At 48.4% G+C, this 26338-nt stretch overlaps 2 protein-coding genes and 1 pseudogene across 7 annotated transcripts in view; 2 read left to right on the top strand and 1 right to left on the bottom strand.

Moving 5' to 3' along the window:
- The window catches only part of SMURF1 (SMAD specific E3 ubiquitin protein ligase 1), a 47543-nt gene extending 41958 nt beyond the window's left edge, over positions 1-5585 (top strand). For 2 of the 4 annotated variants that reach the window (XM_055805314.1, XM_055805312.1), the window contains exons 16-18: positions 35-236; positions 1063-1138; positions 1885-5585. In XM_055805314.1, the coding sequence (XP_055661289.1) occupies positions 35-236; positions 1063-1138; positions 1885-1984 (378 nt within the window). In that variant the 3' untranslated portion in view covers positions 1985-5585. Of the gene's footprint in view, positions 1-34; positions 237-1053; positions 1139-1884 lie in introns of all 4 variants that reach the window. The other 2 variants (XM_055805313.1, XM_055805311.1) reach the window with 1 other exon arrangement.
- Positions 5586-8181: 2596 nt separating this feature from the next.
- On the bottom strand, positions 8182-11060 carry LOC106112120 (urotensin-2 receptor-like; annotated as a pseudogene).
- Positions 11061-12107: 1047 nt separating this feature from the next.
- RNF216 (ring finger protein 216) overlaps positions 12108-26338 on the top strand; it is an 80964-nt gene continuing 66733 nt past the window's right edge. The window contains exon 1 of one of the 3 annotated variants that reach the window (XM_055805091.1): positions 12108-12256. The gene's annotated coding sequence lies outside the window, so the exon portion shown is untranslated. Of the gene's footprint in view, positions 12257-12321; positions 12871-22116; positions 22289-26338 lie in introns of those variants that run through there. The other 2 variants (XM_055805092.1, XM_005228990.4) reach the window with 2 other exon arrangements.

The following is a 26338-nucleotide window of genomic DNA, read 5'->3' as shown; positions in this document are numbered from 1 at the left end:
CTGAATGTTAAAGCATGTTCTAATCCTTTAATAGCTAATCATAGGAGGCCTGGATAAGATAGACCTGAATGACTGGAAGTCAAACACGCGTCTAAAGCACTGCATGGCAGATAGCAATATTGTGAAGTGGTTCTGGCAAGCGGTGGAAACATTTGATGAAGAAAGAAGGGCAAGGCTGCTGCAGTTTGTGACGGGTTCGACACGTGTCCCGCTTCAAGGTTTCAAGGCTTTACAAGGTGACTGATGTGGAGGCCGAGTTAACCGGTGGTGGGAGAAAGAGATAAAAATCGTGTGGTGTTTACTAGCCCCTTGTAAAATATCAGCGTATTACTGGATAACTCAAGCACTTACAAACTTTAGATCCCAAGAGCCGTTTTACATTTGTCAGCAGCTCTGCTGATGGCGAACACTTTAGCCATTGCTGATAGTGATAGGAGCTGGTAAATCTGTCATCATGAGCGCTTGGACTGGTGTCAATATTAGCTTATCGGTCTCCTACAAAGCTGTGGACTGATGTTAAAATCATAGCGTGCAACCACACCACACTATTATAGAGCTGACCGAACAACTTTTTCACATGAGAATTGTAGTCCCTTCGTCGTTTGGCCACAAACCATTAGACTTCAAAAAAAGTTCCTGAAAATCGCAGGTTTTGTCATGGGAAAAGGTGGCAGTGTCCTAGACTGTTGTGATTCTCAACATTCTACCTGTTGGCTGACAGTAAACTGATGTTCAAAATTAAAATACCTAGTTCTGTTTTACAAGGAAAAGCTCCTTGTACTTAAGCCTTTTCATTTTTAAAGGTGCAACTTCGTTAATGTAGAATTTAGCAGCTTTCCAAAATAACTGGTCTGCAAATTAATTGTCATGAATAGTCCTGTCGCTTCTGCCATCCCTTCATCAGCTGCACATCTGATCTACAGAGCTCGCCTATGACAAACTTGTTTGCAGCTGCAACTGTGATTTGCTCTCCTGCCTTTTTATAAGTAGCAAAATTTGCGTGCGTGAATGATGTTTAGTTGAAGTACATTAACTAGAATGTCTGTCTGTAAGGTTCTACAGGCGCTGCAGGACCCAGACTGTTTACCATCCATTTAATAGATGCAAACACAGACAACCTTCCAAAAGCCCACACTTGGTAAGATGAAAACATTCTGCATGCCACTGCTTGCTTTCCTTTTGTCTTGGTTTAAAGGAGAGTCATCTCTGTTTGTCCTGGGTATGGATTAACCATCTGATGAGCAGAGATGACTCCCAAGTGCGCTCTGCTAGCTTGAAAATACCAGTTCTCTGCAGCCCGCAAAATAATCAACTTCTCTTCTTATAGCTTGATTTGTCTTCTATACTACCTGTGGTTTTCATTTACCCCAGAGTTGATTATTCTGGATAGCGAGATGTTGTAAGTTTATTTCTATGTGTTCAGCAAAAATATTCACCAAAAAATCACTCACTGCAATGAGACCTCGTGCAGGATTACAATTTTCAGATGTAAAATGTAGGAAAAGCATGCTATTGGTATAGTATAGGCACAGAACTGAGCTCTTGTACAGAAGGCTCACTCTGTCAGAGACGGGAAATCATTTCGGCAGCGGCACAGATTGTCTGCAGGCAGAGCAGGGAGCAGGCCTGCCTGAGGTCTTGCTTTATTTGCAAGTCCCCTGCATCTGCCACCTGCCACCTCCTCCTCCTAAACGCTGCCCTATTAAGTCATGCATTCCTGCTGCAGAAATACAGTTGGTTTTTATCTTGTGTCCTTCAGCCACTGAAGTGGCTGAGGCTTTCTTTGATTTTTACAAATTTTATCTATATGTCGCTGATCTAGAATTTTTTCCCAATAAATATTTTGGATTCACATGCTGCAATGTGTTGTTATTTCACCTCTAGCTTTAACCGGATTGACATTCCGCCTTATGAGTCATACGAGAAGCTTTATGAGAAGCTGTTGACAGCTGTGGAAGAGACATGTGGGTTTGCTGTGGAGTGAAAAAGCAACCAAAGGAAACAGATGCTAGCTCATGGACCACCAAATCAAAAGCTAGAAGAAGCTTGCTGTGAACTTCCTGCTAAGCTGTCTGAAGCATCGGAACTCTAGACAACTTAGAGATGGGGCTGTTTCCCTTCCGCCGCTGGTGGATGAGGGTGGGGGTAGGGGCTCTTGTTGGTGGCTTCCAACTCAATTTTCTCCCCTTTGTTACAATAACCTCTTCCCTCTTCTTCCATCCCCCATAAAACAAAACGCAGCCAAGTTCAGCATTTGGCTTTGGTTACACAGGATATTCTGCTAGATTTGTAACACATATTGTGATAGGGTCGGTGACCTGTGGGGTTTTTTTAATAGGAGAATCAAAGTGTAATTAAGAATGAGCTTAATTTGCTGAGGACTTGCAACTGGTAGGTGTACCTGGTTAGTTTGTCTTAAATCAAGCTTGAGCCCTTGTAGAGTCCAGCGGGTGCAGAGCGTCTGACTGGCACTAGAATTTGCATTGCACATTTTCAACACCTGTTTAAAAAGTAAACTTCTAGCAGAAGATACCTCCATACGAACACTTAACTGAAAGGTAAAGAAATCCAAGTTCTGCCTTAGCAGGAAGCTCCCAGTGGAAGCTGTGGCTCACCTTGAGAAAAGTGAAGGAATCTGGGACAGCTTAAATGGTATTGTATGATTTCTTTGTGGTTGTCCTGGCTGAAATCTTAATTGTTTTGCACATGAAAACAATTATTTTCTCCTGCAGAATTACTTTCCATAGTTTGTTCAGATGTAAGTACCTTGCAGAGAAGCCTTGTTAAGGAGGAGACAGAGGATAAAAATCTATTCAATCCCAAAGCTGTGATTTCTGTGCCACTGTTGTACCCAAGACGTGTTTGTGTGACTTCAAATTCTAAGACTCACATGGAAATTGCTAAAAGCTAAGTTAACAGAGCAGACTTCTGTTCCGAATTTTTTGGCCTTGGGAAAGGTTTATTTGGAGGTTGAGGTAAAAGGGTAACTATATAGTGAGTACATTTTAAATGTTACGGAAAGCTATTGGAAGAATTTATGACTTCAGTTCTGTAGGGATGAAAATTTCTCCAGGGAGCCATGTAAGGCTATTTTTTCAAATATCTGAAACTAATATTAAAAGGTTTGTTCTCTAACACATTGCTAAAACAACTTCCCAGGGGAAACAAAAGCAAATCAAGTACCTGAATCACTAACATTTTTTCCAGTTTGCACACCAAGATGAGATAGTATTTTAACAAATAACATGGCTTCAGAAAGACCCAGTTATCTATCAAACACGTCTAAACTTAAATAAAGCAGACTTGCTTGTATAGGATTTTTTTTTGTCTTTGGCAAGCCTGGTTTTTAGAGAGATTCATTACTGAAACATTTAACAGATGTTATGTTTATGGAATAGTGCATTGAAATTCAGCTGTGGGTAAGAGATCGTCCTTAGAAGATGTCTACTGGAATACTTCTATTTTGTCTTTTTTTAATTGAATTTGATAATAGCTTTAAACTGTGATAGGACAGAAAGTAGACACTTGTCAAAACCCTGGCATCTTTCTCTGTTTTGTTTGTGGTTTTCTTTTTTCCATTGACCATGTTTCTTGTGATTTGTTGTTGGGAGTAAGGATTGCATTGGAGGTGTAAAATTGTACCATATTGTGAGATTCGCACAGGGTGGCTAAAGATGCTCATCCTGCAAGACTGTACAGGAGAGGTGTATTTAGACCCATGTTCTGTAGGAATCTTTTGGCACTTGGGGACCAGTTTCTACAGTACTGGTTGTTGGGACGTAAATGAAACTGTGACTTTTGCAGGAGAGAGAGGAAATGCAGCTCTCAGCAGACGAGCGTCTGTACGGTCTTGGGCTGAGTAGCAGAATCCCCGCAGCCCTGGATTTTCAGAGTGGCTGTGAAGTCATACCTGTTCATAGAGTGTATTTAATCCTTTCAGTACGTTTGAATGTGCAATAAACCAGTCAGATAGGAAAAATGCAAAATGGATTATTGCCCAAAAGCTTTGCATGCAGTCTCATGTGGATTTTTCACTAAAAAGAGTTTAAAAAATGCAGATACTAAAGCCCACCACCAACAAAAATCCTATCACGCAAGCTGTACTTGCAGCACAACCAGCTCAGTAAAAACCAAGCGAGGTGAAGGTAAGGCCCTTGATTTGGAGATCTATAGGTCGAGTAGCTTTATGTCAATGACACAGTTGACATACGGTAGTTCCTGATGTCTTTGCTAGGTCAGTGTTTTATTGAATGCACAAAATAAGAATAGGCAAGGATTGTGGTTTTGAAAAGTCCGTCTGTTTTTTGCTGTATTTAAAAGCCCTTGTCAAGGTACCTCCTCCATGCTGACAGTAATGAGAATAGGGCGCTGTCCTTTTTTATTATTTCAGTCCTTTCTTAACCAGCTTCACCACCTCTCCCATCGTGTTGTCTTTGCAATTTTGTGCCACTTCAGTGACGACGAAGACGTTCTTTTGTATTGTTCTGTACATGCATTTGAGGCAGGCCTTAAAGCTGGTTGGGTAGATAGAGAGAAAATAAAGAAGCGAGGCGGAACGGGTTTTAAGCGATGGCTTATTCTTCCTGTGGCTGGGTTCAAGGCTAGGGAAGGGTGAAATGCAAACAGGAGTTTGCATGACTGGAGCCACTGACTCGTGGAGGTCTCGGGAGCTGTTCGAAAAACCTCAGCTGTCTGAATCTGTATGTTCATTCCCACTCGGTCTGCCAGCACTTGAACTGGTTGTTGAACTTCTCAAACTTGCCCAAAGAATAACATCAAGTCTGGTGTTCATTTTGTCTCTACGCGTTTCACCTTGTACATGGACACTCTTGGATCTGACCTGAAGGAAGTACAAGGTACAGTGTGTCTTTTGTTCCTGTCCTAAAGGCGAAGCTAAAAGCTGGTCCATTGGCACAGACCTTCAGTGCTTGCCCTGATACTGCTCATCAGCCTATACTATATGCTCAGGGATGTAGGAAAACCACCACTTTGCTCGTGTTTTAAATCGGGAAGAAACGAGACTGTTTTATGAATGTTAGCATTAACTTGGGCATTATGTTAGACGAGACCCTGCTTCAAAAAGGCTGCTCGAAGCTCCAGATGGTGAAATCAGCGTTTGCTCAGCAGTATGTACTTAGTTCAAGTCGAGGTGGTTATGAAATCCAACAGATTTTGTAAATTAGTGATCCAGCCACCGGGCCCTCTGGAGCTGGTGCCCAGGTTCAGGGCCGTGTGGCACAGCAAGTTCCCAGAAACACAGTATGGATCTGTTTTTAATTTGTTATTTTTTTTTTTGTTCCTCAACCACTTTATAATGTATTTTTTTAATTTATTATTTTGTAATGTCATGTTTAAGTATTGCTGCTATCCTTGTTATTCTTCCCACTGTTTTTATTGCAGATTTATTTTGTGAAAGTTGTACACTAATGTTTCATTTTATGTCTAAATCAAAGTATTTAAAGAAATACTAGTTCTATTTAATGTGGTTATGGAACCAGCTGGAATAAACAGTGATTGTATAGTAGGCTGGACCCAGGAGGTCATGTTCATTTTTGTTACATATGCAATAAACTCACAACTTTAAATTGGCATCTACCATTTTGTTTGTTAAAATATTTATGGAAGTCACAGGAAGATTGATACGCTTGGAATTAAAGCGTGGCAGAACTGTGCTTAGCTTAGCTGGAGGTGGGGTGGAGGATAAAGGCAGAGCGTTAAAAGCAGCAACAAAAAAAAGGTATTGCTGTTACCGAAAACGGTGTGGCACTACAAAATAGTGAGTAAAGTTTAAAGAAGAAAAATCCAGTTTGTTTGACAGACCCAGAGTTCCGTGTGATGAAGCTGTCCTGGCCTTAGCACCGGTCTCTTACACGTATTGAGCATCAGTGTTTGCTCACAGCAGTGGCTCGCTCTGTTGTGAGTACCAGCACCCCGGCCGTGGGACTGTGGCTGTGGTACCTCATTCTGTGGGCAAGGTACAGAACTGCAGCTGATTTAACAGATTTATATGAACTGTCCAGATAAAAGTCTTCCTTTCCAGGTAGAATGCTTGTTTCAGTCATTTGTCCTGTTATTTTTCTAATCTCAGTTTTCAGGAAAGAAAGTATAATCCCCGCCCCCCCCCCCCCCCTCCTTTTAATGAGAATTGGAGAAAGAGTCATTAATGCAGATAAATCTCTGCTTTCCTGATTGTTTGTTCTAATTAGTAGTGTTTGGCAAGTAGAGAAAGGCGGGTCCGAGGATGAGGATGGTGCTGGCAGCGATCATTCGGTGCTCTGTGTTGGGGTGTGCCCTGCAGCAGCGCCTTCCCTCTCTAAAGTTAAAAGCTAAGATTTCTTTAATCTGTGCATATTTGTTTGCTTTTTTTTTTTAAAGGGAGGAAAATTCAGTAATATTTTTTATTCCTTGAGTAACTTCACAATATGATCAAATGCAGTACTATATAGCGAGCAAATGGCTGGGGAGCTGGTTTCTCCCACCCCCTCGTTTCAGCCAGCAACAGGGACTGCGTGATGATTTGGAGCAAGAAATGCTTTCAGTCCTTCGGTGCTCTGTCAAACACTGGTTCTGCTGTGTGTTTTCTTTAATAAATACTTTTTGTGAAGTATTCCTGATTTCTGGGATCCTTTTGGTATGTGGACGTAGCGAACAGAGAGGGCGATTCCTGCAGCCCGCTCCAGTGGATGTGGTGTGCTGTAGGACTTGTGCACTACGTGAACTTTTTGAAAACATGATAAAAAAAATAATATTTCTCTTAGGAGATCTTGCAGAGCTCAAGGAATTGACTGCCTCTTCCATGGAAGTTTGGCAAGTCAACTAAATTCCTCAAGTAAATTTTACAGTCTCTGCCTCTTCCTGCAGGACATACAAAACAAGACTGAGCAGAAAGTGCTGCTGTCATAGTGGCAATTTCTTTTCTGATTTGTGATGATGCTCCTGTGTCCCGGGCACTCTGCCTGCCCTGCCCCCCTAGTATGCGCTTAAAAAAGACATGGCAGAATAGGGTTTAATTCACAAAGCTCTTTATATTTTCTGTTGGAGCTTTACAGTTTGATGCCTAGCTAAACCCTCTCCCTTGCTTCCCTTTTCAGTCTCTCTTCGCATGTGGCTTAGGGTAAAACTAAAACCCCAAAGCTCTGCCAATAAATAATCTCAGATTAAATCCTTTCAGGTGTGGTGGGGGATGGAGGGCAGGAGGAGAGGATGCTGCTTCAAATTAGCATGATGAGAGAGAGGCAAGCTCAAACAAGACCAGAAGGTTATAAAGATTTATACAAACCCCCTTCTGCAATCTGACAACTCCTTGCTGGATGGATGATGCAAACAACGCCCACTTCTGCAGATGCTCTCCCAGCCTTGGCTGCAGCATTATTGTGTTGCTTCTATCCCTCTAGAGAGCAAGAGCCCCTGACATGGGGCCGCGGCGCTGCTGCATTGTACAGGCACGCAGTAAAAGAAAATCCGCTGGGCGAGCTCGTGGCTGGACGGGAGATGGCAGGAAGGAGGTCAGGCACCAGCGGGTTGAGGAGGACAGATGTTTTCTTGCACCATCACCTGGGGTTTATGGCCTGCAGAAGAGAGGTGTTGCAGGGGCAGGTGAGTGTGGCTTCACAGATGCTGTGCGAGAGTCGTGCCAAGTTTGCTGATCTCTGTCCCAGATTCAGAAGCAGTTGGCACCCGAAGCGGAGGTCAGGCTGCGGCTGGAAACCATATGGCTGAGCTACAGCGGTCCCTGCGCAGGGTGGTGGGGGGAGAAATGCTCCTGGGGGGTGGGGAGACCCTGGCCCTGGTTGTGGTATTTGGGCAGGACAAGATATGCAAGAGAAACCTGGATGCGGTGATGCTGCGGTAGGAAAGATAAGCAACGTGAGTCTTGCTGGTCCAGCCTGGTGACCCTGGTCGGAGAGCTACCGTGCATTGCGTCTTCCTGGGCTGGTGTAAAGCATCTGGTCTGGGAGATTGAGAAATTAAATTTTAATTGGATGCTGATTGAATGAACCTGGCTGCCTCTCCCCATTCCAGTCTTGGACACGGCCAGGCAAGGCCTGCCATCGCGGTCCCACAGGGCTCTGGAGCAGGAGCGTGTCTCGCCCCGCTGACCCGAGGGGAGGTGGCCGGTGGCGCTGGGCTTGGGCAGCTTTTCCCGAGTGTGCCGAGGATGCGTGGGCCCGGTGCTGTGCGCCTCGATACACCTCCAGCAGCGGCAGTGACGGTGACATGTCTGCACAAGGCGGATCTGGGCTGGATGTGCCAATGGGTCCATCTCCTGGTGTGGCTCTGCAGGAGGGTGGCAAGCCAGTGCCCTTTACCCAAAGGGACTGTCCTGCTTTCAGCTGCCATAGAGTTATTTTTTCGTCTCAGGAGCTGGTACGGCACTGTGTTTTGGGCTTAGTCTGAGAACAACGCTGATAACACACTGATGTTGTACTTGCTGCTAAGTTATGTTTAAATGAAGTCAAGGACTTTTCAGTTGCTCAGGCTCTGCTGCCACAAAGGCTGGAGGGGCATGGGAAATCAGGAGGGGACACAGCCAGGACAGCTGACCCGAACTGGCCAAAGGGCTGTTCCATACCATGGGACACCACATTCACTGTGTAACTGGGGGAGTTGGCTGGGGCTTGCTGGTCACTGCTGGGGACTGGCTGGGCAGTGGTCAGCAGGTGCTGAGCAGTTGTATTGTGCATCACTTTCAGGCTTTCTTTCCCCTTCCCTTTGGATTTTATTCCTCTCCCCTTCTCTCCTTTTTTCATTATTATTATTTAATTTCAATTATTAAATTGTTCTTACCTCAATCCTCAAGCTTTACCTTTTTCCCCGATTCCCTATCCTGCTGCCGGGGGTGACTGAGCAGCTGCGTGGTTCAGTGCCAGCAGGGGTTAGACCTGGACAGGGACCGATCCCTGCCCTCTGACATGGGCTGTGGTTATTGTCACCCTGTCACCAATTACTGTCACCACTGTCACCGGCTGCCTGCGCTGTCCTGTGACACAGCCTCATGTTCAGGCTTTGGGATGGCCAGGGCTGACCCCCTGCAGCATCGGCTACTGTGCCCTGGGTGTGCCTGGGCTGAGCCCACCTCGGCGTCAGCCCCCCGCCACCCCCAGCACTGCCCCATGGTGGGGTCACCGCCACTGGCCGAGAGGGAAGGGCAACATGTCACTGGCTTCGCCTCCATGAGCATCGACGGCCGTGGAGGGGGCCAGGCTGAGGTCCCCCAGCACCCCCATGCCTTGCTTAGGGCAGGGACCCCCCCCTGCCGGGGGTCCTTATGCCTTTGCTTTTTGGTGGAAATCCAAAAGGAGTTCCCCACCCCTTCCCAGGCACTGGAATTTCATCCCCCTTTTGTGGAATGGGGGAGATGGTGGTGGCACGTGGGCAGCATGAGAGGGTGGTCCCTGGGGAGCCCCCGGCAAAAGGCTTAACTCAAAGGGTCTGGCTGAACTGATCAAGGAAAGCGGTTTCCAGAGGACTTGCAGGGGGAGCCTAGAGCCCCACTTCCCTCTGGGAAATTGTTTTTCAAACTAATTTGGCAATAAACTGGTTTTTAATAGAGTTCCTAGATAAAAACTTCACTGCCAGAAAGATGTTTAACAAAAGGCTGAGGGTGAGTTCAGTGATCAGAGCTGCCCCGCCGCCGGGGAGCCGATTCTGTCCCACCGTTTGCTGCCGTAGCCGGCACCTCTTACTGACCAGCATCGTGTCCCCAGCAGAAGGGCTTAACCGGCGTGCAACACGGGCACCCACCTCTCCCAGGGAGCACCCATCCTCTCCAGAGCCCCTGGGAGCCAGGCAATGGCCGGGGGGCAGCAGGGGCTGGGGGCCAGCAGGTCCTCGCTGTAATTTTTGGGGAGCAGCGAGTTGAGAAGGGGGTGAGGCAGCTGTTGCTGTAGGCCCGGCAGGTCAGGAGGAAGCTGATGGAGATGATGGTGGTGCTGCCCCAGTCCCCCTGCTTGTACCGGGATGCTGAAGAGCTGCCCTGGCCAGAAGGGCAGGGAGCAAGCCCAGGAAGCGAGCACAGTGCTGAAGATCATATACAGGACCTTCTGCTCGGGGCATCAGCCGGTGTCCATGCTGGGAATGAGAGCCCGCTGGAACCTCCTGTAGATCCCAGCCAGCTTGGCGTACAAGCAACAGATGGTGACACCTAGCGCGAGGATGCAGGTGTTGAAGAGGATGGTGAGGTACAACTTGTAGGTTCCCATCCACCACGTAGGGTGGCACACGCGCTTGGTCACCCTGTCATGGTGGCTGGTGTGCAGGCCAATGAAGGTCGTGCTGGGGAGGGCGAGGAGGAAGGCCACCAGCCACACCAGGTGGTGCCTTGACCTGCACAGGGTGTCCAGATGCCTGACATATGGCCAGGTAGTGCTCGGTGCTCATGATGGTGAGGAGGAAGATGCTGGTACACGTGGTGAGGAGGTTGAGGCTGAAGAGCTTTCTGCAGCCCCGGTCTCTGAAGTGCCGGTCATGCACAAATTACACACAGACCATGTGGGGGATGGTGGGCAAGTGCAGGAGGTCGGCCAGGGTGATGGTGTACATGTACGTGAAGCTGGTGCACCTTGTGCAGATGGGGTTGACCACCAGCGTGTGGCTGGTTCCCACCATCCCAACCGCACACACGGGGTCCGAGGAAGAAGGTGACCAAGAGGTTGCTGGTGCTTTCAGCAGAGGCACTGGGCTGGCTGGCAGCATTTTTGGGGTGGCAGGGCACCAAGACGCGTGTGCCCAGCTCCATCCTCCCTTGCCAAGAGCTGCCCAAGGAGCTTTCCCGGGGAAAACCCCACGCTGCAGAAGCGGGCCCAGCCCTGCCGGCAGCAGGTCTCTGCCCCGGTGAACCCCGCGCTGCCCGGCCCTGCCTGGAGAAGCCATTTGCCTTCCCCGTGCACAGTGAGGTGGGGGACCAGCCTCGTGGAGGTGGGACTTGTCCCTCTGCCCTCACGGCAGGGACACCAGGACACCCCAGCCACCCACCAGCCCTTCCTGAGGCCTCCAGCACCCGCCCTGCTCCTTCCGTCACGTGTGTTGCTGCAGATGGATCATTTTCTACGAGATTTGGGGTTATTTACTCTTCTTTTTGATCCCCTCCCCCCCCCCCCCCCCCCCCCGTCTCCTGGGCCTCTCCAGCTCTGCAGTGCTGTTTGACCTCGGGTTCATGGCCCACCACCCGCCTGCCTGCTCCCCATAACCAGGTAGCAAAGGAGACATTAATGTCATCAAAAATCCGCCGTGGTGTCTTGTCCCCAGGGCTGCTCTGTCCCTTGGCTGGGCCAGGGGGGTGACAGGGGTTGCTGGACTTTGAGGGTGTTCTGGGGACGGCAGCCGGGCAGAGGCAGCCGGGGGGGTCCCAGGAAGGTGAGGAGGGTCCATGGAGCAGCTTGGCTCCTTCACGAGCCTCCTCTGGGAGATGGCTCCTGGCTTCAGCCAGGCTTTGGGGCCAAGTGAGTGACACCGGTGACAATAAACCTGCCCGGTCCACAGGCAGCAGAGCCCCCCAGCTCTGTTCCAGGGCCGCCTGGCACCCCAACCCAGGATTTAAGGCCCCTGAAGGCAGCAGAGCCCTGGGGGGGGGGGGTCACCCTGGGGTCTGGCTCCCAGCCCAGGGGCTCTGCCAAGCCCCCTCACCCGGCACAGCACCCCAGGGGCCCTGTCCTCCTTCCCCCCCCAGCACAGCACCCCTAGGGGCCCAGCACGCCCCAGGGACCCCACAGCACCCCTAGGGATCCAGCACCCCAGGGGCCCTGTGTCCCCCCACCCGGCACAGCGCCCCTGGTGATCCAGCACCCCCCTGGGGCCCTGTCGTGTCCCGTCCCCGCCCCGGCACAGCATCCCCCCGGGGTCCTGCGCCCCCCCATGGCATAGCAGCCTATAGAGGCCCTGCCCCCCCCCATGGCACAGCGCCCCGTGGCGTACCTGGCCCCCCTGCAGAGCCCCCCCCTCCACCCCCGGGAGCCACGTGCAGCACCTCGCCCCGCCCCTTCCCCTCAGGCCCCGCCCCCTCCCCGGACCACCGACCGCCCGGAAGGGGGCGGGGCGGCTGTGCCTGGAGGACCGCCCTCCCCCGCCTCTATGGTAGGTTTGCCGAGACGGGACGGCGTGGGCCGCCCGTCTCTCCCTCGCCGCTCCCTGCTCCCCGCCGCTCCTCTCTATGGTGCGGGGCGGTGCGGTCACGTGGCGCGGGCCGGCCGGAAGGAGCCGGGCAGCGGCGGTTAAATGAAGCGGGGCCGGAGGGGCGGCGCGGGGGTGGATGGGTCCGGTGAGTACCGGCCGCGGCCCCCCCCCCCCCCACCCCCGTGGGCTCGGCGCGGCCCAGCTCAGCCGCCCCGGGGAGAGCGGTGGCGGGTTCGCACCGGGGTTCCCCGCCCCGTCCCCTGGGCCTCACCCGCCCCCTCGGCGGCGGGCTCGGTCGCTGCTCCCGGCTGGGGCCGGGTTCCCCCCCGGCTCCCTTCCCCTAAGGGCCGGGTTCCCCCCCGCTCCCTTCTCGCCCTCCCCGGGGCCGGCCCCGCTGTTTCCCGCCCTGGGTCAGCGCCTGGCCCCGGTGCGGCCCCCGTTCCCCCGGGGGTCCCCCCCCAGCGGGGCGGTGAGGCGGGTGGGGGACGCCCGGGCGCGGTTTCGGGGCGCTGCTCTCCTCACCGGTTCGTTCGTTCCGGGTGCCCCGGGCTGGGCGTTTGTGCTCGGGAAGAAAAACCGCGTCGGCTGCGGAGCTGGTGGGGGCAGGCGGCTGCGAGCCTGTGCTGCTCCCCTGACCCCCGGCTCGTTGTGGAAACACGCGGTGCCGTTGGGACATCTTGACATTTCAGGCATCTGCTGTGGGAGCTGCTGCAGAAAAGAAACCCAAAACACAGCTGTCCTCGGAGTTGAGGGATCTGTGTAAGAGATACTCCTCCTCCTCTTCCCCCCCTTTCCCTACCGATTCGAGTACTAGCTCAGCTTGGGGCGAGAGAGCAGGCGCTGGAGTGCTAACGCACGCAGCATTTCTATAACGGAGGTGTTTGGTGGGTGTTTCTGCTGCTGGAGCCGCGCTTGTTCCTCCAAACAGCTGGAGGAAGGTCGGGGTTTCACCAGCTTGTGAGGCTGAAGAGCTGTAGCTCACTCCCGTCCCCAGGCAGCGCTCCTGCACGCCGCTTTGGGGTGAGCGAAGTGTCAGGTTGGCTTAAAAAGTTGCTGTTGGCCTATAGATCCGCTGGCTTCACAGCTGTGCTCATTGGAAGCCCTGTGTGGCTGCTGGCAGGTAACAGCCGCTTGCACCTGTGAGTCTGGCGGGGAGGTTTTTCTTTTCATCTCACCTTCACTTTGTGACCTGAAGTGTTGTCTTCAAATGACATCTAATACCTTAAAGTCTTGTTGAAAAATACTTATGGCAGAAATGTATCTTGCGTACAAACAAATTTAGTTGCTGGTGTTTATATTGAGCTTCCTTACTGCTCATCAAGCAAGGTTCATTTTCTCAGGAGAAGTGTCAAGGTTTGGTCGCTGTTTTCTGAGACCTCTGATGCTTTAAAAAAGAAAAGCTAATGTTACTGCTGTGCACTTTCATTTTCATTATCCAGTCGTAATGCTGACAGCCTATAGCTCTGTTGTCTGTGTGCTTTTCACAGTGTCTCTTGTGTTTCTTTTCCAGCTTACTGAGTGCCCTACAGAGCAGCAGACTCTTCTTACTTTGTTTTGGGCAGCAGTCCTAAAAGCAGTAGCTAATTGCCTTGGTGGCTAAAAGGCATGGGCATTCTTAGTGCTAAGACCTCTGAGCAGATCCCTGTTCTGTGTCTGTGGTTGTTTCTTCCTTTCTTACAATTTTTGCTGTCTTAATTGATGTGCTTTGGAGCTGCTGCAGGTTTCCAGGAGTAGCAGTGGAGAAGGAAAGTGTCCTCCATCAGGTCGATAGGCTGGGTTTTGTCTATCCTTGTGTGTGGCTGCCTTCTGCTTCCAGAGGGGATGGCATAAGAGCTTTTTACTTCCAGTGGCCTGTTTGGAAGGTGAGGGAGGATATTCTGAGACCCATCATTCTGCAGGCCCAGATCTTGAGCAGGTTCTGGTACGTTCCTGTACAGGTACTGGGCCGTAGGAGCATGCAGCACAGACCATATGGTGGAACCCATTTTCTTTAGGACTAGTGGAATTGCGAGGACAGCTTTTAGTTGCAGAACTTTGGATTTATAGCTTTAATCAGAGCTTTTCATTTCTAGGATGAATGCTGTGCAAAAAATTCCACTGCCTTACATCAGGCTTTTTGATACTGTAAACATCTTAATAGAATTCATGTGCCCAGTGTCCACATGGTGTGACTAGATGCTAATAAACGATCATCTTGACAGGACTTTGTGCCTGGAATACCAAGACTTGGGAAAGAACTTGGACCCACTTCCTGAAGATCTGTAGAAACATTCAGCCTGCTTGGTAGTGCTGCATTTTGGTAATGGGCCTTCTTCCATTGCTTTTTCTTTCCTTCCTGGGATGTTTTCCTGTTGGCTTGGCTCGGGCAGCTGCATAAGTCTGGGCACAAGTAACAGTTCCTGGAAGAGTGGCTGGATCAAGCTTTACTGATGATAAGGTCCATGCCGGTTTCCAGCAGGAGGGTGCTGGCAGCCTGTTCCTGGGCTTGTGTTTCAGAAGCTGTCTCAGAAGTCCAAATTCCTGGGTAGACCAATGCTTTGTCTGCCTGAGAATGCAGTGGGCGTTACTGCTGCCAGTGAGCTACGATTGCTGGCAGCGCGGCTTGTGCTTTGAAATTGGACACAAATGGCTAAAAAGTCCCGTGGCAAAAATAGGTGGGGAGAGTGTGCAACTCCTGCGACGTCGGCGCAGCTGGAGAGAGGCAGGAAGCCTGTCTCGGGGGCCAGGAGCTGCTTAGCAAGCCAGAGTAACACAAACCCAAGCGTGAGAGGGATGGAGCCCTTCGGGTGTTTTTTAGTGCCTGCTGGAAGAAACTCCCATTTGTTAATTTGCGATGGGTGTCTTATTTATTTCTCTTTAAAGCCATTGTGAGTGGTTTACTGTGTCATAGCGCCGGCAGCTTGGCGTGGCAATGGGTGTCAGGGCTTGCCACTGGCTGCATTCTTTTTGGGACAGTCAGAACTGCACCGCTAATTCATCTCATCAGAAGCTTGGGAGTTTTTTTGCACATGGATTTGGTCTGGAGATATTTTAAGGCTCCATTTAAATTATTGAATTCAGACGTCATCTTAACTACTGAAAGGAAGGGCGCTAATAGGCTCAGAAGTCTGCGTGCGCTCTAAAATAATAGCGGGTTTAATTGCTGTTGGTAGATGGGTGGGCTTTTCAAGCTGCTGCATGTAACTTTGGTTACTCTCGGTAGGATCTATCCCCGGTGGGCGGGGTGGTGGTGGTGTAAGTGCCTTTTTTTAATACCATGAGCAGTGGAAGGTGTGAAACATGCAGCTGACTTGAGACCCTAGCTTCCAGTGGCAGCCCAGGAGATAAGGTTATTTGTGTACTGGTGTGGTAGTTCCTGTGTTTGAAGTGCAGCCGAATAACATGCTGATCAGCATTAGTCTGAGGAGGAGTGGAGTAGTTTCATTTTAAGCAGGTTACTGGAACGGGAAATGTGGGAAATTGGGGGAGGGTAGGCAGGGAGAACAAGAAAAAAAAAAGGAAAAGGCAAAAAAGGCCACTTAGCAGTGCCCTGGTGGCTTGAATAAGTTATCTTTGCCAAAGCACTGAGATGGAAGATAATAAGGAATGTTTTACTGAGCTGGGATAATCTTGTTCTCAGCAGCATTCATGTCACTTTTATAGAATTTCAGGTTTATTTTGGAATATCTCAGGAGTGATGTTTTTCCCCTGGGTCAGTGCTTAAGAGCTTGTGGTAGTTTTAAATTTGTAACAACCTTTGAGAAAGCTTAATTCCTGAGGACTAGAAATAATATTCCTTCTGAATGACACCTTTCTCTTAATTACCAGCACCACTGTGGTCCCCTCCCTGCGTTCGCGAGGGGAGCTGTCAGTGCCTGATTAAATGGAAAAAGCATTGGGCTTTGGGGGAAGACTTCAGCACAGGGGCAGCTGCTACCCTGAGTCATGATGCTCTCTTGCAGCGTTTCTGACCCAGGTCACGGGGAATTGAAATCTAAGCATGGCTTTCTCGCTGGCTTTGGGGGAGCCAACTCCTTTGCTGATGCCAGTGCAGCCTGCCTGTTCATGGGGTGACTTCTGGAGGCTGTTGTTGTCACTTGTAGTGAGAAGCAAAGTTGGCAAGCTGAAATCTGGGAGTGTACGTAGGTGTCAGGGTGACCTGAAATGTTTTCAGTTGGCTTCTGAGGACAAGCGCACTTGATTTGCTTACCTCTGTAAGGAGGCCAAGCTAGTGTTTGCATTATTTAGATAAATATTTGGACAAGATCTGTAGAGGCATCATGTGCTATTACACTGTCGTATAAGGTGGTCGGGATTGGTACCAGCTAGAATTTTTTTGGGGGGGAGTATAAGGATGGAAAATGGCCTCTAGTAATACATGCCTGTCAAAAGCACCTCTCCATAAAGCTCCCGTACTTTGTTGTTGATACTGACGTGCTCTTACCAAGCTGTGGGCACTGGTGGTGTTGTGTCCTGGTTGGAGAAAGGCAGACGGCGGTTGGCTCTTCTGCAGCCTTTGCAGAACTAGAGTTAGGAACAGATTTATGCTTTTACTTCCAAATACCGTCCCAAAGACATGATGCATTCTTATATTTGATGGATGGGGGGAGGGAGGCCTCTCCCTAATGCTTCTTGCAGATCATTTTTGCTTGAAGGCACCTGAAGGCTGGTGGTGGAGGGAGCGCTTGCCCGCATACCTGTGGAAAGTACAAAATGTTGTTGGCTAAACGTGTTAGTGGCACAGCAGAGTGGAACAGGCAGCGATGTTGACAGCTGCCTGCAGCACAGCGGCGATGCTGCCTAGAAGACTTTTCTCCTCTCCCTGCTCTCGCCATAGCGTGCTGTAATGCAATTTGAGGAAGATGACAGCAGCAGTATAATGGGGAGGCAGGAAAAAAGCTTTTATTCCCTTGCAGGAAACCAGCAGCGTACGGTGTTTCATACTTCCCTGCTGCTAGGATTTCCAGCTACAGATGAACGAGACTAGCAGGACCCATTAGCAGTAACTTGGGTAGCATAAATAGTTCATGTCCTCTCTCTATATTGTTAAACCGGAATCCTATTGTAGTTGAGCAGGCTTCATTGTGTATAAACTGGGAGGTGCCCTTGGATCAGCCATGACGAGCACAAACCAGCTTGCAACAGCTGGAACGCACCTCTGACTCGAACACAGTCTGAAGAATGCTCCTCAGCTTAATGTTTTTATGTTTGTTTAGCAGTTTGTGGCTGCTTTTAATGACCCTCTATCCCAGATGGTTAAATAATCTGTTTGATGTTGTACTGTTGCAACACCCAGGAAAAGAATTTATGTTTTACTGTGTGAAGGCTTAAACAGTGTTGGACACTTGACTGCGATGACTAAGGGGTAGGCACGCAAATTTGCAGCCTGAAGACAGTTGTGTCCTTAGCAAATGGTCTGATTGCAGCCTGTGCAACCTCTTGGCTGTGGCCTGTAGTGGTTTTTGTAGTCTTGCTTATGCAAAATGTTTGCCTTGGGATAAAATTGTTAGGTACCTTGCAGTCTCCTAAATCTGTATGGCTGTGGACCTGGAGGATTAATGTGCAGTGTGTGCTTCTTTCCTTGCTTTTTAGCTGGCCAGCTGATCATTGTTTCATTTATGAACTTTAATAGTCTCAGAAGAGAATAATGCTGGATGTGGAGCATCTCTATAAATCTGGCCATGATCAGACTTCAGCGTTTTCAGTTCTGATGTAGTGGTATGCTTACCTCAAATACAACCTCTTTGCTTTTCTGCTATTTTAACATACTCTGCCTAAACTCTGCCGTGACCACTGCCACGCAATGTGGATGAACTCAGACTGGACAACTGTTGGGAGCCTGGAAGGGCTGCCCTCAGTTTTTGGTGCTGAGGGCTTGCTTGCTGGGCTGGAATTGGTTGGCCACAAGGCTAATGCATGAATGCGATAAAAAAAAAAACAACCAAAAACCAAAACCTAACCCCAGTTTAACAAAAGCAATTGCTGGCTGGCTTGAAAATCTTGTAACCTGTGTGCAGTGCTTGAGCAGTAAGGGTGTAAGTTACTGTTCTTCAGAAGGGTTGGTGGTAATCTCCTCGTTGCTGGGTGCAGTAGGCAGCTTTTTTTTTTTTTTTTCACTCTTTCCAGCAGGAATCGGTGCAGAGTGTGGACTTGCTGCTCAGGTGTTGCACATGCCTTGCAAGGTTTCCATCGGTATTTTACTCTCGGTATGTCAGGCAGTTTAAGATGTGTTTCACTGTGCAGGGAACGTGGCCTGTTGGCTCAGTATGGCTCTAAGCTAGCTCTTGCATGTATTGAAGCCCTTCATCTGAACGTGTAAAAGCATCTTTCAAAGGCAGTGCCTGATCTTGGACTGGGAACACGTATTGCTTGTGTGCTGGTTGGGTATCAGCTGTGGTTGCATAGTGTCAGCTCTTAGGCAGCAGTTTAAGATCTTCCCCCTTCTTGCAATTTATTTTAGCATCTTAGTTGTGTTCTCCCACTTATGCCATGGTGGATGTGTGAGGAGAGAAGGCATCTGATCTGAATTCTACAAAAGACATTTTCCAGGGCATTTCTTCTCAAAGCTTAACAAATGCAGGTAGAACTCTGTGTGAGAGGAGGGTGACATGCTGTGGTGTGGAAACGTGACCATCTTAAGCAGGTCTTGCAGTGAAACCCTTTTTAACATGAAGCCACAGCTTCTGGCCGCTCACCCTTGAAATTATGGCAAGTGCAGATGCTTAACATTGCTTAAAAAAAAGGGTACAGTTGGAATGACCAGAATATGTGACCTGTGAAGTCATTCTGTTTGGAAGTCCCTAATTCTGGGATGTTTGACACCTAGACTGGTGACAAGCTTTTAAGTCGATACTTCTAGAAGTACTGTGCAGATTGACATGGAAATCTTCCTTTTTTTTTTGCTAAGGTGGGCTAATGCAGTAAGCTGTGGTTTTTCCCCTTCTGTGCCACCTCAAGGTCAAGTCTCAGCTTTTACATTGTCAGCAGCTTTGCAAAATTGTGAGCTGTGCTTTGTGGACTGCAGCTATCCTTGAAAACAAAAATATTTTTTTTTTGTCACTTTAAAAATACAATTAAAACACCCTGCCCCCTTTCTTTCCATATTTGCTGCTGGTGGTGTGTTGTGCTTTTTTCTGGAACACAACTTCCCAGGGGCAGCTTAGATGGTTTCCCGAGTCGCTCTGCTGGGCAGCAGCTTAACATCTAGGATGCCATTGCAACCTATCAATCCTTTGTTATTTTATAGTCTTCTGGCTACTAGCGCAACTAAAACTGACGCTTTGTGCTTTCTGGCCCTCTTGGTTTTGGTCTAGTCAGTCCCTCGCCGCTGCTGTTAATAGCAGTTTGCCAGTTGCGTGCGGCCTGCCTCCTCCTTATTCCCCGTGCCCCCTGCAAACAGGGCTGTGAACGGAGCAGGCTGCTGGTGCCTCATCTGTGTGATCATCAGTGCCGGAGTCCTAGGGTCACCCTAACCAGCAACCTTAAATCCTTTATTTCTTCGTTTCCTCTCCAGTGAAAAACAGTGCTGAGATGGTAACCCGAAGGCTCCTGAAGACGTGCATCCACTTTGTTAAGTAACTACTTAAAAGCTTGCACTTGGTTTTCTTTGTTCTGTTATACCTTTTAAAGGTGACATTCAGGATCCTTGAAAAAAAGGAAAGAAAAAAGGGAAAAAAAACCCCCCAAACTACTAAGGATTTGGAGAGGAAATGTGTCCTCTTTCCTGGAGAGTTCTATGAAGTGTGAGTAACAGAGGAGCACTCTCGTGTATGTCCTGTGGCACGAGGGCACCTCTCTTGTTTTTTTTCTGGGTGGCTGCTGGGTTGGTGGGGAAGAGAAGGCAGCTGTAATTAATGTTACGTAGGGCTGTGACAGGGTGCGTGCAGCACCCGATCGTCCGTGGAGTCCAGCTCCTTCAGGCACTGGTGGGTTTAATAACGGTGCTGCTCAGAGAAAGGAGCCTCTGCCGCCACCTCTTCATACGTGTGAGTTCAGGGTAAGAAAACTGGAAGTAAAACTCGCTCTGGAAGCGGCAAAGCTGCAAATCACATGATGTTGTGTGCTCTTCCGTTCGTCCCCACCCTTATGCCACAAAATCAGAACAAAACCGTTCTTTAAAGGGATGGTTTGGGAGGTTGGCCGTGAGCCCATGGAGGTTGGTTTTGCGTGCGCTGCCCTAGCGAAGTGCTGAGCTGCTAGCATCTGACTTATTGCTGAAATGCTAAGCTGGTGCCTGTTTGTGATGTGGGAGGGAGGTCTGGGATTTTGGGGATTGTGCCGGTTGACCTTGCACGTGCCAGAAGTGTGAGACAGGTGGAGTAGATAGCTCTTACAGGAGCTACCTGTGGAGACACCTTTTCTTCCCTCAAAGCCTTGAATTTCCACTTTGCTGTTAAAATGAGCCCAAGGCAATGGTATTAACTCTCCTTTTTAACCGGACTTTGTAAATTTAACTTTTTTTTTTTTTCCAGGTCTCAGTTTGGTAGGGGAGGCAAATGACTGATCCAAAGCTCCCCACCTCTTGTGCGGGGCATGTTTTTTTGCATACGTCAGAATTGGTGGTCTCACACCGATCAGAAAGATGTGATGATAGGGAGCCCTGTTATCAGGGATTGTGGGAAGGAACTGAGATGTCCAGCAGTTGATCTTGGTACCAGTCATCGGGCAATAGCTCGAGGACATTGGGAACTTTCAGTTGAATTTAATTAGTAGCTGCCCAGTTTTGGGGAAAAAAAGGCATCTTTTAGAAGTTTTTCATCTTAGAGAAGAGCTCACAGAGCAGAGATTGGTTTTGCTAGGAAAACTGGTACGTTGTAGGTGGCCAGCTATTAGGTGAATAAGATAAAACTGGACAGGTTTCTTTCCTCTTGTACTTTGTGTTCATAGATGCAATAAAAATGGAGATTGGTTATTTCAAAAAATTAGGATTAAGTGATACTGTCACCTTTAATGGAATGATGAACTGCAAGTGAAGTTGGTAAGTCTAGTGGTGTGCAGACTTCCAAGTTGACTTGCAAAATGAGAAAAGTATAGTTATGGATTTGAACCCAAGTAGTCCTTAAAAATCTGCTCTCTTAATTGCTCCTGACTAAGTGATTTTCATTATATTGGAGCAGTGACACATAGAGGTGGCTCATACCCTGTGAGTCCATAGCCTCTCTTCTCAAAATATCTTCTGGTGTGTTCTTGGTAATGCTGATGACTGAGAATTGACTGTGAAAACACACAAGCAGAGCTTGGAATGAAGCTACAACAGACCATACAGGATGTTAGTAAAGCTGGACAGCCCTGTGTTGGTGAGCTCGTGGTTTGCTCTTCAGGGATGCAGGGACCACTAAGCGCTCTGCAGTTATCGAGAGCCGTCACATCAGCTGTGAGCCTCGGTGGCAAGGGCATCCCTGGCTTCGGCACATGTTTCACGGGACAGTTTGTCTTCTTGGGAGCTTTTGTGAGAGAACTAGAAGTTGTGATTGCTGCCAGAGAAGCTTGATGACTCCTTGTCCCTCTTGTCCATCTCAGTAATGTTCTAGCCTGGAGCACTGCTTCCAAAACCAGTTATGTTGCTGGTGTGGCTGCAGGAATAGTGGCCGCTCTTTTGAGATGTTTTCTGAACAAGGGGGGGGGGGGGGGGGGGGGGGGGCTTATCTTGTATATATTGGGAGGTAACCAGCTTTGATTTACTTTTCACAAAGTAAATCTAATGCTTCTAATGTTATAGTGTCTTCTGTTTTGGTGTGACAAAATCAATTCTCTGGCTTTCAGCAGCAGAACTGTGGTACCTGGCTCTTAACGGAGAAAAAAAATTGTTCAGCTTTTGCTCCTTGATTTTTCTCAGTTCTCAGGAGTCCTGTTTTCCCCTTCTTAGAGGGCGTACATGTCTATCTAAAATAATCTGGTAAACCAAGCCAGCTGCTAATGTCTTGTGAAACATTTAGGGAGTGTTTTAAAACTTAAAAACCAATTTCATTATCAAATGATCTTCTTGTCTGTTCTTCCTCAGCAGATGTTATGGGTCCAAAAATCTACATGGATGCGGTCATCGTAAATCTATCCCCGTTCTGTGCTCTTAAGAGGAGCCTTTGTGTGGTATCTGTAGCTGGTTGTGCTGTTTTTGTAGCAAACCGAGCTGCTGCTGGAAACCAGGTGGTCTTGCCTGCGAGCCACTGCCCACGCACTCCTCTGTCTTCAGGAGGCTGGGGTAAGGATTTTGGGCTGGGGCCAATGCTTTTGTTTTGGTGTAGTTTCCTGCTTTTGCCAGAGCTGTGGACGGGCCTCCATGCAGACCTGCTCGGCAGAAGCCCTGCTGCAGGTTGCTTCAACCCCTGGCTTTATTCCTTTGCAAGGTATGGTGCGGTGGCAGTAGCTGCCTTGTGCATAGTAAATAGGGCTTGTTTGTGCCTAGCGGTTCTTGTCGGGCTTATGATCAGGGGATTTCTAATTTTTCGTTGGGATGATGCTGCTTAACACGATCAACTGCTGTTAAACTCTCCCTGCTTTTGCTAAGTGAGTGTTACAAGCAGCAGCCCCCAGCAAATCGTGAACCCTTTGAAATGTTTCAATGAAACGCTTGACAGTGAGTCAGGCTGGTTTATTTCCCTTCTGTTGTGCTTTATTTTTTTTCCGGAAGTGCTGAATTTTTAGCTTTTCATTTTGGTGGTTGTCACAAGCCATGCATTATTCAAGTAGCTTGTCTGTGTTTTAGCAGCTTGAAACGAGCTAGAAATTCACCTTGCTTGCAGGCTACCGGCACACACGTTTGCTGCCTGCAGGCAGAAAGTAGGAGTTGATGCTCTTCTGTCAGTGTAGGTGAGCAACAGTGGTGCTGCTGTATGGGGAAGAGGCTAAAACACGCAATGATTTGATGTTGCTGACATCTCTTTCAAGTTGCTCTTTTTTCTTTTTTCTTTTTTTTTTTTCCTCCTCCTTTCCCCTCCCCTGCTTCAGTTGGATTTTCAATTCCTACCTCCCCTGCAGTGCTTTCTGTCTGATCCTGTTGCCTTGAGCTAGAGCCAGAAAAGTGCTTTGAGTCTGGTCCCATCTTGGGTATGTGGGAGTTCAAGATCTCAAATGCTGTAAGTAAGGGAAAAAATACATTACACTGTGTCTCGGAGGGGGTCTCCCCTCGACTGTCGCTTTAAATTCCAGCACCATCTGAAGATGCTCATTGCAGCACAAATGCGAGGTGGAGGGAGCAGATCCGAGTTCTGCTCCAATTGCTGCAGTCCCAAAACGCCTGCATATACTGGGAGTTTAAATATATGCACAGTATCAATGCTTGCTATTTTTAGGTTAGGCTAAAAATATGTAACGTGGTGTTTGCAGGGATTTTGAATGTGTTTTGGAAATCTTTGTGTAAGCATTCCATGTGCACCTGAGACCTGCTTCATCTCTTAGCAGCTGATCCCTCAACCCACGGTAGTGGTTGAGACCAGTGGTTTTATAGATTATATTTTTGCATGTAGGAGAAGCTGGTTTGGGAAGTACGTGCGACTTCAACTGCCAGTCTAAGATCTGTCAGTTCAAAGAACAGTTACACGTCAGTCCCTGATGGTCTCTTGATTTTTCCAGTGCTGTTCTGTTAATGGGTTTTTCTCCTCTCAAGTTGCTGTAGGAAAAACCTGAATGGGGAGGATTTTATTGCCTGTGCAGTGAAACAACTTGGATGTGCAGAGTCATGAATACGTGGAGTGATGTGGAAAATGGAGGGGAGGTTTGGTGGAACCGCATCTGCAGCGTGGTGATCTTTGCTGTGCTGTCAGTGGGTGGCTTCAAAGTCATGACGAGAGTTTTGTGTCAGCCAGATTCTCTATAGGGATTCAAGTCCCAAGTCCAGTTTGGTGTGTGTACAGGTGGGAGTTTATAAGAAAAAGAAAAAATAATAATTAAAAAAAGGCTTGCATGTTGTATGTCTGCCTGCTGCCAGGTCCTTTTCTGTTGCAGCGGTTCTGGTACCCTGTCCTTGACTGTATTGCGTAAAAGCTGATGGTCATGTTAGAGCTTGGTTATAGGTAGCCTTATTCTTTACCTATAAATAGGCACTGAAATCACTGAGGTAGTGTGGAATAGCTGCTTTCCATCTGTCTTGCTTGCATTTTTATTACGTTGTTTATGTAGGGTAAGACCCTAGGGTGGGTGGCTTTGATCTTGTTACTTCACATTCTTGGCAGCCTAGCGCTATAAACATGAATAAACTTCTTATTCATGCCACTAGATGGAACTGGCCCATGCTTATAGATATTTGTTTAAACTTGAGCACTGTATTGAGTATTGACACAATGAATTGCTAGCTCTCGGTGGAAGCTTGGCTTCTACCCTCAAAGCAGTGCTTTATTAAGCTGCTTGGGGTTTTATGCAGTCTGTTTTGAAACAGAAAAGTGGTATAATGCCAGTTCTTCCCAGGCTTGGCTTTTTTGTTGTTGTTGTTGCCTTGACTGTGTATTACAGTTAACGCTATTTATTATATTCCTGCTTTTAAACCACCATGGGTCTTCTGGTGATGTGTGAACATCTTTCACTTCTGGGGTTGGAGCAGGAGGTAGACAGTCTGTTATCCCAAATATAATTTCAGATTATTTGCTGTACCTCTTTCTTGGTGCTCAGGGTTGAAGTGTGCAAGTTCCTCTCTGTGGGAAGCAGAGCTGCCTGTAGAGAATATGGGCTTAATGTTAGTCTTGGGGCTTATCCCTTGTTCTTGGATGTGGACAGCTGTGGTTTAGCCAGCATTGGACATAGCACCTTTTGAGCTGTTTGGGAGAAGACTGTGCTGAGCATTTGCAGTGTCAACCCACCACACAAACACGCGTACCCAACTCTGCTAATGCATTGCATGCCCCCGTAGGGGAGAAATATCCAAGCTACTTAGCTTTGCTCAGAGCAAAGCCGAGCAGACACCTGTCTAGCCCCTGTCTGCACCGCTTGATGCTGTGAGGGCTGACTTGTGGCTTTCACAATCGTCCTTGGTCTTCCCCAGCCAGTCTTGGAGCGATCCTTTGCTGGTTTTGCCTGCTAAGAGGTTCCTTTGTTGAGCATGAGCCTGCATGAAGGTGCTGGGATGAGGCAGGTGCCAGCTATGCAGGGGCCCTTGGTTGTTGCAAGGAGTGCTTTGTAGGACCAGCCTGCTAGGAAACAGAAGTGGCTGGCATGGGTAGAGGAGCTGAGGAAGCCTGGGTGCTGCTCCTGGCTTTACTGCTAGCCTGCTTGGTGGCCCTGGCCACACTGGTCCTTTCCATGCTTCCATTTCTCCATCTTTTATATGGCAAGAAGCATATTGATCTTGATTCCTAAAGTACTGAGATAGCTAAGGATGGAAAAATTCTATGCAGGGCTAGGTGGCAGGGGGAAAATACAACTGAAATAACGTGGATGTGACCTCTCAAAAAGGACAGGGGCTGTGCAGGCTGCTGCTGCCCAAAGCTGGCTGACTCTCAGTGCTGCCATGCAGCGTGTGCTTGCTGTTAAATGTGGCTTGGGTTTTAGCTTTAAGTGCTAAATTATACTTTTTAAATTTCTTTTCTTTTTATCCTGTATTAAAACATTTTGAAGATGGTAATGACTAGTTCCTTGAGGGGGGTGTAGATATGAGTACATAGTATGCATCTGAACTGATTTCTTCATTTTGCTGTCCTAGCTGCAAATCCTATTCCCTGCAGAGGAGGTTAAGTAGAATTATTGAGGAGGAATTTATACAGCTCTTGTGTACTAGCAAACAGGGCTTTATAGCAGACCCACCATTTTCTTCCACCTTAAGCACCAATAAATATTTAACAATACAGATTCCTCTGTGCTCTAATAATGAGATGAATATTTCTCAATAAAAAGATCTCCGTTCTCATTGCAGTGATCAAATTGTGCTCAGAGTCCCCGTATGTATTCAGCTGCTCTGCAATAGTGGAATTGAGAGCTATAAGCTGACGGAGCATAAAATGGAAACCTACTGTTCAGGTTGCAGTGATTCCTCTGACCCCCTAATCCTGTCTGGGAGCCTCCAGCCGTCTCATTGTGCCTCTCTGAGAACAGGTGGGGGGAGCAAATTTTAGTCCCCAAAGCTTGGTCCTGTGGGGGAACCTGATCCCTGTCGTGCTCGCTTTTCAGTTTGAGAGCAGGTGGCGTGTTCAGGAATTTGTACCAAACCCTTGTTGAGGAGGGAATGTGCCTAAACCAGGGAGGTCTTTGCTTTAAAACAGCAGATGGTGGCTAGGAAGTGTGCTCTGTAAATGTGACTTGTTCACAGTGCAGGCACAAAACACAC

Source organism: Falco peregrinus, chromosome 5 (genome assembly GCF_023634155.1).
Source record: "Falco peregrinus isolate bFalPer1 chromosome 5, bFalPer1.pri, whole genome shotgun sequence".
NCBI classification, from domain to species: domain Eukaryota; kingdom Metazoa; phylum Chordata; class Aves; order Falconiformes; family Falconidae; genus Falco; species Falco peregrinus.
The sequence above is the reverse complement of the archived record's forward strand: the minus strand, read 5'-3'. Positions and strand labels throughout refer to the sequence as shown.